Source organism: Anoplolepis gracilipes, chromosome 9 (assembly GCF_047496725.1).
Source record: "Anoplolepis gracilipes chromosome 9, ASM4749672v1, whole genome shotgun sequence".
Lineage (NCBI taxonomy): Eukaryota > Metazoa > Arthropoda > Insecta > Hymenoptera > Formicidae > Anoplolepis > Anoplolepis gracilipes.
Genome location: NC_132978.1, coordinates 7,308,136 through 7,321,895, shown reverse-complemented (window position 1 = coordinate 7,321,895; position 13,760 = coordinate 7,308,136). Strand labels below are relative to the sequence as shown.

Below are 13,760 nucleotides of genomic sequence, written 5' to 3'. Positions count from 1 at the left end.
AGTCACGTTAATTCAAAGTCTGTAGGCAGGATTAAAGTTTCTATCTTAGTCTCTATCTTATTCCCATGTAATATATAAATTTTTAATACACATGATTTTATTATCTACTATATATCAAGATGAGATTAGTCTATGCTTATGGAATTATTTTTCATCCTCTTAAAAAATCTAATTTGGCAATTGTAAATAATAGTTGATAAGAAAAAAAAGAAATAAATAAAAACGACTTAACTTTTCGATATATCCAGAAATCATATATCTAGTGAATTAAAAAAAATGTTAAATCGCGATTGTACACGGTTGATGAATGAAAAAGTTACAAAGGTAATAAAAGAAGAATTCTTCAATTATCGCGCTTGATATCAGAACTTGCATCTAATTCATCGCGCTTGAAAAGAAAAACTACGACATAAAAAAAAAAAAAAATTATTTGAAGGCATTTTTACGCAAATCGAGATAAAGCGAACTCGAAAGACCATCGTAAAAATGCCATTTGCGTGCGAAAACTCGTCCGGATTGCACGTCACGGATGCGAGTGCATCTCTGCGAGTCATGGCTTTCAGCAACAAGCGCGCCGGCGCGAAGCAAAGCGGAGCGGAAAGTGGGTCAGCGTCGTTAGCGTTCGATGGCGCCATTTCGACTCGTTCCGGCCGCAGGCGAAAGGGATGGATAGGGGGCAAACACACGGGGTAGAATGGGGCGGGTTAGCACGAATTTTGTGGCCTCGCGCTACGGTTTTCGAGCACACCCCCGTGGTCATCGATCGTGGTCGTCTAACTCGATCGGTCGCTAACGAACCGTCGCCTCGTTCTTCCCCGTGAAAATGCTCTTTGTCGTTGCGTGTTCTCGAAAGAAGGCTAACCGTTCGAATAAAATAGAGCAGAAAAAATGCCGAAAAGAGAATGTTTAAACATAATATTACGACGCACCGGCAAAATTATCTATTATATTTTATTTCATTGAATTTTAAAGATTGAAATTACGTTTGCGCGATTAATTAAAGAGCAGTGCAATTGCGAACGAAACAAATTTCGAATCGCACGAGTGCTTGATTACAAAAAAAAAAAAAAAAAAACTTGTAATCAACATAAAGAGACAATTATCTAATGTCGGTACGATAGCGATATGCCTTCATCATTTTTCTGCGAGTGATTTTAGATTTAATTAAAATGTACTGATATAAAAGATTCATCAAGAATATAGCTACATTATGTATACACGTAATTTTACCAAGCTACACAAGAGAACATACACAAGAGAATATTTAAAAATAATATTGCTGGCATGGCAGTATAATTAAAGCTGAATAATTTTATTACGGCAAAATGAATGTATGCATTGCACAGAATAATTATTGATAATGGACCACAATTTTTTTCTACCCAGTAAGAGATAGCTCATTTAGAATTGTTAATATTTTTCTTAAATGCAGTATAATTGTTGAATAAAATTAATTATTAATTAGAAAAACCTTGCTTTGTATGTAAAATATATATACTGATACTGTTATAAAGTACGCTGGCGCGCGATCTTGTCACGATAGCTGAATATTTTGATTGATATTGCATAAACATTTTCAATGTATATGTATATAAGCAATCATACTATTGATGAAACTAATTTGAATGAAATTCGGATGACAGTCTATTCCGCAACGTTCACCTGTTACAGATCGTGTAACAAGTGTCAATATCGTTTCATCAAAATTATTAATAATTCTAATATCCATTTAGGAATATTGCAAATAATATTAATCGATTGAAAGCATAATTTTAGAAGAGAACAAACAGAAAATGTATTAAATATAATTTTAATAAATAATTGGCTACATGTATAATGACAATGTTACATGTAAAGCAATATTCAGCTACTTTGTGACGATGGCTGCGAAAAAACGATGTATGTTTCTTTGAAAAAAAAAATTATTAAATACTTGATTTTCATTATCTGACTGAGATCATTTGGCGTCATTTTCAGAATTGCATTTTTATTTTCAAAATAATTCAATTCAGCTTATACGTCTTAAATTGCAACTCACCTGACACTGCTGTGGTCCCTGCCTATTCGGCGAGGAGGCCTTCGGTCTCGGTTTCTTCACTCCCAGCTTCCCAGGATCACCGCCACCGGCTCTCGATTCCTCGCTGCTACCTGAAATCAGAGATATAGAATCCTTTTAACTGCCGTAACGCCTCGATCGTTTGATCCGAGTCGAGAGACAAATCGATGTTGCTCGACTCGTCGCGAATTGCCAAAGTGCGAGAGAAGGTTTCCCTTCGACGCTAGACTATCTCTTTTATCGTTGAGGACTGACAACTTTTTGCGTCTTTCTCGCCCAAGATTCCGGTCGTCCTGCAACGTTTCTTCCGCGTCCCCGATACCCTCTCCGTCATCATGAGAGACGCAAGGTAGCGTCTACAAGACTTCGACATATGGAAGATTGATTGCCTACCGTTCTTTTTGCGCGTGACCTGCGATATACTTAATGGTCGATTGGCCTTGTCGTCAACATCGATCCAGAGCGTCAACTGCGTCGTAAAAGGATCTCGAGGTGGCTTCTCACCAAGGATTATATAGGCTTCTTTAACGAGAAGCGCTTCTATTTTGTTGGCAGCTGTTTTTGAATGGTATCAGAACGCAGATTTTCTTAGAAAGCTTCAATATATCGAAATCAATAATTTCATAATGAAAGAACATCACACACAGCAAAAGTTTTAAAGAGTTAATAAAAAATTGTAATTTATTTAGATATTATAACGAAATATATAATTTGTATTTGAATAGATAAAATTATTATACATTAATACTTGAAATGCGCGCATGTAGTCGATAATATAGAAAAATTTAAGCTTCATTTTTACAAAATAAAAGCACTCTGTGTACTTTTGCTAAATATATAAAATAGCAATTATGTAATTTTACTATTTAATTTTATGTTACTATATTCCAATGTTTATAAATAAAAAAAATTATCTATAACAATATTACAAGAATCATTAATATTAATACATTCCATTACAAACTTTCGACTGTAGAACAATATTACGCGAAAAAATGCGAATTAAAAGTGTAAATAAAACATATTCATAATTAATTTGTTATCTCAGCTATAATCAGATGAAGATATAAATTGGAAAAGTCAAGAGATATTTTAAAAATTCTCAAATGCCATTATTAACCAACGAATAAGTTCGCGATCAGAAACTGTTGCCGATTAGCTTCCCATCACGGAGAATATCACGCATCTGCAATTTTCCCTTGAAACATTGGGAATGCTTGTACGTCTCTACGGATCGTCGTTACCGACGTGCAACACCTGCAATCATCCTTCTCCTCGCCACGCCTCGCCTACTTGCGAGGCAGCTAATTAATTATTGTTTCAGCTGCCGCTGCTGCAACGGTGCTGGGAACTTTCGGTGTGCTATTTGCACAACGCGGACTGGAGGAAAGATGGGCTCGCTTAGTACAAAATTATGACATGGACAGTGTGCGCAAAAGATAAGCGTCGACGAGCGATTTTTCCTGGAAAAATTTTCGTACGTCGTGGGAAATCAACTAGAGATGCTCCTAAATAATCTCCCTCGTGCAGGTAGAATATTGCGCTATATTTCACGTCGACATAATTACGAAAGAATACGTAATCAGTTAATATATATCAAAATCCGTGAGAATGCTATATTCTTCATTCACAAGTGAATCTGAGTCTTTAGAAACAAAATCAATGGAATAACATATTTTTTCTAAAAACGCATTTCTTTTCCTTTACCAGATAAATTTACAAGATAAATAAACGGACGAAGAAAAATCTGTAAAAATAACAAAGTTTCTTATTTATATTTTCTCCTCTTCTTTCTCTCTCTTCTCACAATATCATACCGATTATATTGAACTCGCGCTGTATTTTTCCCGCACAAACAGGATTTATCCATCCCGTTGATAAAAGAGAGCTCCTAGTTGAAAACCGGCTTGTGTACACGGATGCCCTTTACGCGGATGTTTCTCGGCTCGCGAGTTTTGCCGGCGCGTCGCGTCGTACTTCGAAAATCAGCAGGCTGCGAGTAAACAAGTCTCTTTTCATCAGCTTCGACGGACGCCACCGTATTTACCGGGGGCTCATATAGTCGTCGACTACGAGCGCAAACATCGAAGATGCACGTTTATACGCCGAACTTTAATAATTTTGTTTTCGAACTCGGCGTAGAGAGGCTGCAACAAAGACGCTGCATCTCGCTTGCCCCGCGTGTTCGCTGCTAATAGGTACTTTCTCTTTCTCTCTTCTTGTCTCGCTTAACGGCCGCAATTTAATAAATCATTGAGTCTGTCTTCGACGGTCCAGCAACATGCAACCCTCTGCCCATCCTCGTCATCCTAAGTCGAGTTTGATAAACAGCGACTTCTCTCACAGTCGAATAATTCGCCGATCTCGATATTCGAGATACTCATCCGAATTTGACCGAGCCGCAGAATTCGGGTTTCGTGACCGCGTTCGATAAATTCTTCATCGATTTCGCGGAGATCGCGAACGAGCGGCCAGTCGAATAAAGCGAGTAAAAGTTTGTTATCAGCAAAATCGCCCGTGCCCGCATCACTCTAAATCATTGTAGCCCAGCTAGACTACGCTTTCTCTTTTATGTGGATTTTCTGCAACGTGGACTGCAACCACAATGCGATCAATCAAATCCGTCAGAAAATCGTGACTCACGCTCAACCGAAAATTGCCGTTCCATCGGGGAACAGCGCATTCACAATGGTATCAAAAGATTAGATTGAAATGGTAATATGACGCATGTATCGGTTACAAAAGAATCTCCCCTGTAATAAAATGCCTTCGCAGGAAATGAAAATGTTTTAAAGCATTATATAAAAAATCGTGGGTATATTTTATTTTAATTTTTCTAGGACAATAATCGTTGGCGATTATGAATTTTGCGCCATTAATTCAGTTAACGTTGTTGCTATAACATTAAGCTCGATGCTATGCACGCTCATTGTGAACGCAAGGTGTGAGCCGCAACCTGGGATCCCACAGCTAGGGATGCGTTTGTAATTCCATTTACCACATAAGTGGATGGTGCAACGTGCAGATGGCATGCTTAATAAAGTGTACTTAACCGAGCCGAGGTTGAACTGCGCCTCGACCCGGCCTCGATTGCATTCGCGTTTCGTACCCCGTCGCTATCCGCACCTCCGGTATGTCTCACAAGGCGGAGCGGCGTCTCGCCACGACGAGTGCGCATAATTGCATTGCCAATTGCAGTGGACGCGTACGCACGAGTTGCTAATAATTTTGTTCGATATAATTTAATTATTTAGTATCTAAAATAAGACCGGAACCGAAAACATTGCTTTATTTTATTCGCAGAAAACTGAACGTCGATATTAATTTGATAGTTGAAAAAAAGTTGACTAAAGATTAATAATAATTAAATATTTTTAACAACTGTACAAATTAATATCTATCTATTATATTGATTATATTTGAGAACAAATAAAAACTTTATATATATATACATACATATATAAACACAAAACCGCTACTGCAATGATATCTTTTGTGGATAGATTGATATTATAAACATACATTAACAATATATATATCTAAAATAGAATCTTCTATTTCAAAACAATATTCAATTGACATACACTGATTTATATAGCTCTTGAAATGAAAAAGATAGTAAGAATTAACATGGTCTTTGCATCGCTTATGAAACTAATGATTGCGATTGGACTTTCCAATGTTCTTAATTCCATAACAACATATGTACATAAATAACGAGACATTTTATAGCTGTAATTTGTGCAATTATGATCGTATCTCATGCGATCATCAACAGTGTAGGCTGCGGGAAAACGAACGCATAGTGACCATGACTGCAAATAATTCCACGGTCGACTAGATCATATTAGAAATACTAACAAACTCACATTTATGCACACGTATTCTTGGCGATCCCTCGACGATCGTAAAGATCACTTTGCATTTGAATCTACGCCAAATTGGCGATGGACACAGTCTGTCGTTCATAAATTCGTAAACATAATTTAGAAGAAGAATAGTATTTAGCTCTGAAATTTAGGAGATATTGTATATGAGATATTCGGAGTTATAATATACTATGTGTTAGAATTTTTCTTTTACTGTAGCGATTTTATAAAAAAAATAAAATCAAACTTTCTCTTTCTCTCTCTTTCTGCCTCTCTCATCTTTAATTATCTTGCCAATATTTTAAGTTTTCAAAATAATATAGAGCCCTACTAATTTAATTTGATTCTTCGAGATAATATAAAAAAGGCAATAATAAAAAAGAAAAAAAGGAAGAAAGAAGAAAAAGAAAGAAAGAAAATGTGTGACTAGATATAAAAATTTTATAAATCCTACAAAAAAAATGAGTTTAAAGAGATACGTATTAAATACATATGTTAAAAAAGGCAAATATCGGAATTCTCGAATATCTCATTAATGACATTAACACATTTAACATGTCGTTATTTTCATTTCTCTGCGAATATCCCGCAATATGAATATCAATTAGCGAAATGAATATGAGACTCTAAAAGCCGTGGGAATCTCACGGATAGACTATTACTTCGAGAAATACCGTGTCTCTGCAAATGCAATTGCACCCGAGAGCTTTCACACATGCTCCCAAATGATTCTCCCTTCTCGAAATCCCGTGGCTTAGAAAGTGGGAATGGGTCTACTCGACGAACGTGCATAATTGCACGTTCGACGTTGATCACATCGAAGACACGTTCCGTATACAAACGCGCGATGTCTAATAAGACAAAGATCATATACATAAACTGTTATGCAATTTTCCACGGCATAATAAAAATTTATATCAGACAGATCAATGAGAAGACTGTTCATTATTTCATAACCCAAACTATATAGATAGTTGAATAATGTAAATATAAGTTATAAATATGCACTATTATTATCGTACATCTATTATATACGTACTATGTATAAATAGATTAATAATATCATGCGTATATACGTATTATACTACAACAATAGATCCATCATTGTATATGAATGGAATGTTGACCATCTTGTTTGAAACTAGTTTTATCTTTTTTCACAGCATACATATGTACAATGAGCCTGAAAGACAGGCTCATCACCCGCAGGTCTTGTATAACAATAGAGATAGATATTTAATTAAAGTTTACAATTAGCAAAAAATGTCGTAATAATATCAAGTTTTTTTCAGGAATTTTATTTTCTCAACACGTCACTATTATCGCGCGCTACTTACATATTTCGGCGACCAGGTCTACCAGATAACAACTATACGTATTACGCACATCCCATATTCGACGACACGCGTGGCTTGTCGATGGTCAGGTGGATTTATCGGGATTTACATTTCGCGCAACAATAGAGCCGCCATTCGCGGGAAAGAGGGTTTTCACGTCGATGCGACATTTCGAGAGACAAGATAGAACGAAAGCGTAATACCGCGTGATAAGGACACAACGGAGACGACAAGAGAATAGGTAATTTCGATCGTGTAATTACCAGCCGCTGATAATACCTTGATTAGTCACGGGCATTAGAGAGTAGAATCTAATTATGCAACGCTATCGTTAAATCCGGATCACTTGACGGACAATGGTCTTCTCTATTGAGTTCCGCTATATCACGATACTAAAATCGATCTTCTCGTATACGCGCATGCGCAAATATTTTGTAATGAGTCGAAGAAATCGGCGAGTATTATCAATAATAAAACGCTAATAATTCAGCGATATAATTTCATACGGAAATTTAAGGAAAAAAAAAGTCATTTTGAGAAAAGCTGTTCTTATTTTCTGTACAACCTTTTAATTTTGAAACTTTTATTATTCAAGTATTTATTTATTGATACCATTCGGATGATTACTCACAAAACGTAAAATCTGAGGCAGTAAAAACGTAGAGATTACCGGTCGTCTCGGTTGTTAACGCGCGCAAGGTAAATCTTATTTAGCTACAGAAGAGAGTACATTAATGCACGAACGAACAAACGGGCAGGCATTCGAAACTGCATCGGGGCTACGCCAATAACCCTCGTCGGCTGACGTTCTACGGTTAATTACCGTCGTGCCACACACGTGAACGCGAACTTCAAAGCCCTTGGCGTCATGGTTGATTCGGCGGTCGAGTGTTTCCGGTCGCGAGCGAGCAGCGCGCAATGGGATTCGACTAATGAGTAATTGTATTTCGCTGCGCGCGGCCATTTTCCGCGCTTTTACTGTATTAACGAGTTTTTATGAGATTACTGCGCGGACGCAGTTTTGTGCGGGCCGTGTGCGTCATTGCGGCGGTGCACCTTGATAAACGCGCGTATCAGAGACCGTGGCTTTGTGCGAGAGCTGCTTCCCCGACGTGCCCGACGAGAATTAAATTTCGCATTAGGGAGTTTTTGCGATACTCTCCGTATTCGCGTCCAGCAGTTACCAAGTGTGGGTCGCCACGAAAATTTCTATATCGTGTAGAGTATCCGAGAAATAAAATAATGCAAAAACTCTGCAAGGTATCCGGTAATTTTAAAAGATTAGTTTAGAAAAGTATATTAATAAAAAAAAAAAAAAAAAAAAAAAAAACACGCGCATTATATTTGTAAAATATAAAAAATAATTGTTATAAAATTATAGAGCAACAAAAATTTGTAAAAGCATATAATAAAGACTTTTATATTTACTATTACAAACGAGTTTATGTTTATTTTCACGGCAATAAATAGTTAGGAACGCGGAAGCGCGAAATATTAATTTTTAAATATTATTATACAACATGTACTTTTTCGCACGTCTCTTTTTCGTAAATTACGCGATCGTCGTGATGCTTTTATCGTCGTTCCGTATAGATGCGCTCCTGAGTTTTCCTCGGAAAAAAAAAGAGAAAGAAAATGCGTCGGCGAAAAAAATGCGCGAACGCACGCGCTACAATCCCGCGAACTCGACACGGTTGCGCGAGTCGAATAGTCGTGAACCGAGATGGAAATTAAAAAATTGCGAGTGTCACCCCCTGGTCTCGCCCCTTCCTCTCTTCCCCGGCCGCGAAAAGTTACGGACGATTTTACGCGCGAGCGTGCATAAAATGTCGTATACGCTTTTATGCAGGCTGACGCTGTAAAAGTTTGCAGTTAAGCTTAACGGCTGAGGCAATGAAAACGATGCGTAAGCCGGAAAGGAAAGGGAAACACGGAACTTACCCGCATCCACAAGTCCCTTGACCTATATATAGTAGCTCGGACTCTGTATTATATGTGTGTGTGTGTATATATATATGTGCATATTAGTTCAGAAAAATGTATAGTTCATCGCGGAAATCATAAACTATATATCGTCGCGTAAAAGCATAATCGTCTCCACGTAATCCTCTACGCGGTTGAGAGTTTTATAGTTTAAGATACGACCGCGTGCACGCACTTTCAAGTACTTGCAAGTATTCTTCTTTACGTTTTAATCCCTTCAGTTTTACCAGGTATAATAAAAAATGTTCTCGAATAAGAAGTCTCACGTGTGAGAATTTTTTATCTGTATATTTTTAAAATACATATACAGGTATTTAGCCTCAATCTAGAATTCGCGTTGATCGAACAGTTTCTCATTTATCTCATGAAAGCTTGCGCGTTTGTCTCGTTTCGAAAATTGCCAACTTGTTGAGAATTTACATCTAAATAAATGTTAAATTGTAACATATCGTCAAGTAGAAATAAAAATCAGAATTTAAATAACAAATTAAATAAAAATTAAATATGTACACTGATTCAATTATACTTTCATTTCTTTTAATCCTTATTATATTCAAATCATTAGAATGCACAAATTGTAGATAGTAAGCAATAAAAAGGCAAAGAAAGTTTTGTAAGCGAAACAATATGATAAAAACTCAGAACAAATATGTGGTCACTTCTATACAGTTTGCTTTCACCACTATTATCCGTGCAATGCATTTATGCAGTTGCATGCAAATAAAGACGTAAAGACATCCTTTTTAACAGTATCTGTTAGTCAATGCATGCCGCAGAACTGGAGTGTAAGCATGTGTTCGTTTAAGTTTAAAGCGAACCATTAGGCTGCATTGCTGATGCTCTCTGCAAATTGCATTCACGAGTATCCATGCACAGAAAAATGTATGTATATATATATATGTATATATATATATATATATATATATATATATATATATATATATTTATTTATTTATTTGTTAAAAAAATATTATTACAAAAAATATTGTTAAAATAGATATATTGTGCCATTAAATATATTTATTAGAGTATATAATCCATGTGAGATAAATAATATACATATATATTCAATATCTGTTTTCAACGCTTTTGCACGTATATTCGAATATGTGCAGCGATGCAAAATTGCATTGATGGACGAACATTGTTGATGTAGTTTGACGCGCGCGCGCGAGAGAAGCTAATATAGCATAAACATCTCCATCAGTGACAGCGACGTATTAAATCCACTGAAATTCTCGCTTAATATTCACAGATAACATATGATCAACGTTAATTTGGTGGTTCAAGAGTCAAACATATATTCTTTTTACTATCGTTATAATAAACTTTGAGATTGAAGATGCTCAGAATTTTACGCGCGATACATGTAACTCTATTAACCTTGCGCCGATATTTTCGAGACACTCAATACATAGCAAAGCGAGAGATGATATCGTCGTATAACTCGACTACTCAGAATAATGCCGCATATAAAACGCATGCGATCGATTGCGTGCGGTTGCAAGCAGCAGGGAAATGCATCGCGCTAGCATAAATTTTATGATCGAGCTCGGAAAATTGCTCGGACTACGGTGAGCTAAGCTGATTCTCGAGGAAGGATCAAGGGTGCTTACGACATTTGGCTGGTATCGGCACTTTTCCTTCAATATTGAATATTAATCTGTAATGTCAACTAAATATCGTCATTTTCCAGGAATGATTAAATTCAGATAAAAACCTCAATATTTTTATCAAACAATTAATTCGAATCATTTATCAAAGAATTAATTTATTCATTTATATAATTATTTCATTTACATAATGCGTTACGACCATTTACATTATCAGAATTGTAATTATTAATTCCGATTTAGTCCTTTAATCTTAAAATTAATATATAATTTAAAAAATATAAATATTATTCAATTATAAAAAATGATATATTTCTTATATTATTCAATGGTAATATATTCCATATTAATATTCAATTATTAATATAATCAATATTTTGATTACATATATCTAAATATTTTCTGTCAACAAGAGATTATAAGGTAACGACATACTTGAAAGAAATTCGCTTTTTGTATCGTCGTTAGAACAATACACGAGCAAACAAAAAAGCAAATTACACATCTATCTCGTGTTTACTATCGGAAATCAACATCTGGTCGAATGTTATTGCTGCTTTTCATAACACGCTATTGTTTCGATTTTTGTCGAATGTTTTCTGTTAACCGTTAGTCAATAATCGATTTATGTCGCCCGTTTGATAATGGATTTTTTCGTTGTAAACGGGAGGAATGAGAAAGTTTTGATGGAAAATGTGTTTCGGAAAAAGTACAACGATAAGACTAACATGGGATAGTTACGTGTAATACAAACATAAGTAAACTGTAGTCTATAAATAATATGTACATCTTTTTTTTTTTTTTGTCAATAAGAAGCCACAAATGTAGTTACAATTTTTAAGAAACTTATATAAGAGAACACAATTGATCTTTCCTTCATCTTCATCGAGACATACACGGTATTCGTTATATATCGTTTTTCTTTGTACAGTAAGATTCTTCATTTGAAAAAAGTAGCAATTTTTGCAGCGATAACTTCTTCATGTTGAACTTTCCTTGTCACACACGCCCGATCGAAAGTAAAATTTTATAACTCATGCCAAGAATCTCTCTCGTCATTTTTGTCAGGAAGTACGTAGTCTCGAGAACATTACTTCCACCGGTTGAGCACGAAGCAATCTCGGTGCTTCCGTCACATCGTCCTAGGAAAGAATTTCTTTCCTCGACGTCGGTGTTGCATATAAAAAGCAACGACGAATCAGAACGAAAATAACGCGCGATATTTCTTTTCGAGTAGCTTTCATATCATGTTAACATACTACATAAAAAAAGTTTTATTGTTACCGCTGGTTTCCTAGCTGAAGAGAATTTCTGCGATAATAAAATCTACTACCGGTGATATATGTAAAAATTAATTACATATTACTCGGAAAATTTTTATTAAATACAACATTATAACTCAGAGTAGAAGGTTAATACGTAAATCAATAAATTTCAGATAAACAAACAAATTTACTGTGTATCTATTAAATCGGTTACACATGAAGCGGAGTTAAGAAAGTATCGAAATTTGAGCCGATGCGAGAGATATCGAGTTCCGGCCGAAGAAGATTTCCGTAACCAAGAGAGTCTCGGATAATATCAACGACAAGATGTCGCGGAACTCTCTGAGACTGACAACGCGGGCGACGACAAATTGTCTAACCCGCTTAAGTTTGCGGACGTGTCCGGATAGATGTGAGGGAAACAGAAAGAGACCCAGATCGATCGATAGCATAACGGCTGCAAGCCGTAAACACACGGCGACGAGAATCATTAAATATTGAAATTCGAGCGAGGCGTAATATGATACCGGATCCGCTAGTACGTCACTCATATCAATAAGCGGTTTCCCATTTTTAATCAAGAATTCGTTATACGTCGTGTTTTGTGCAGTTTCGCTCGTTTATTATTCTCTCTCTTTCTCTCTTTTCTAAACGACCGTTTCATTCCGTTAATTGTCCCGATTAGCGCGAACACGTTGAGCGACATCCCAAATGATTATTTAACTCGTTCGCGTTTCTTCTACGAGCGAATGTTTCTAGCTTCGACGCTCGTTACGTCAATTGGAATTGTGTGTCCCACAATGCCGCTTTTAATTATCGCGCGTCTATCGAGTTTCGCGTGCACGCGATACATCGCGGGTCGAATTTTCCGCGATAGTCGGAAAAGCCATTTAAACGCCTGTCAATTATCGGGATATCATATTTGTCGAAATAATATCATGAATTATATTTTTTTCGCATATCACGAGATAGAGGATGCCCGCACGTTTCGTAACGGGTTATATTATACATGTTAGATAATAGGCAAGTTTAACGTATCGATAATACACGTACAATGGAAATGTACGGTCGATGATCTTTAATCGTCGTATCGGCGCACCGTCACGATTTTCATTTTGACATCGCACTCGCGTCACGTTTCATATCCCGTAACGTGCGCGACGCACGAATGTTCCGGCACGATTGAAAAGGCGTATAATGGTCGGCAAGGGATCAACGTTCCTAGGGTGATCGACATGTCCGAATAATTGACGTCCGTGATTATCGGCCCAATCGATGCCAGCCGAAAGTGTCATGTCGCTTCCTTGACAAAATCGTCTGTCTGACTCCGCATTAGCTATAATCACTTTTAACGAGAATCGATAACGAGCAACAGAAGTGAGGAAACGTCTCGCTTTTTTGTTGACTTTCGAGTATTTCCGCATTCTTTCTTAATTATTCATCATGTTATCTCTCCTTTCATCATTTTCAACTATACTTTTATAAACAAAAAAGGGCAATTATTATTATTCATAAATCCATGATTATTGCTTTTTTAAATAAATGATATAAATTGTGAACATAAGTGAATAAATAATACAATAAATAAGTAAATACTCGGAAAAAATTGAAAAATAGTGAGAAAAAAATAGAGAGAT

General features: G+C 36.2%; 1 protein-coding gene across 8 annotated transcripts in view; it reads right to left on the bottom strand.

Moving 5' to 3' along the window:
- The window catches only part of LOC140669440 (uncharacterized), a 388,002-nt gene that overhangs the window by 97,900 nt on the left and 276,342 nt on the right, over positions 1–13,760 (bottom strand). For all 8 annotated transcript variants that reach the window (XM_072899289.1, XM_072899288.1, XM_072899282.1 and 5 more), the window contains one exon: positions 2,039–2,148. In XM_072899289.1, coding sequence (XP_072755390.1) covers positions 2,039–2,148 — 110 coding nt within the window. The remainder of the gene's footprint in view (positions 1–2,038; positions 2,149–13,760) is intronic.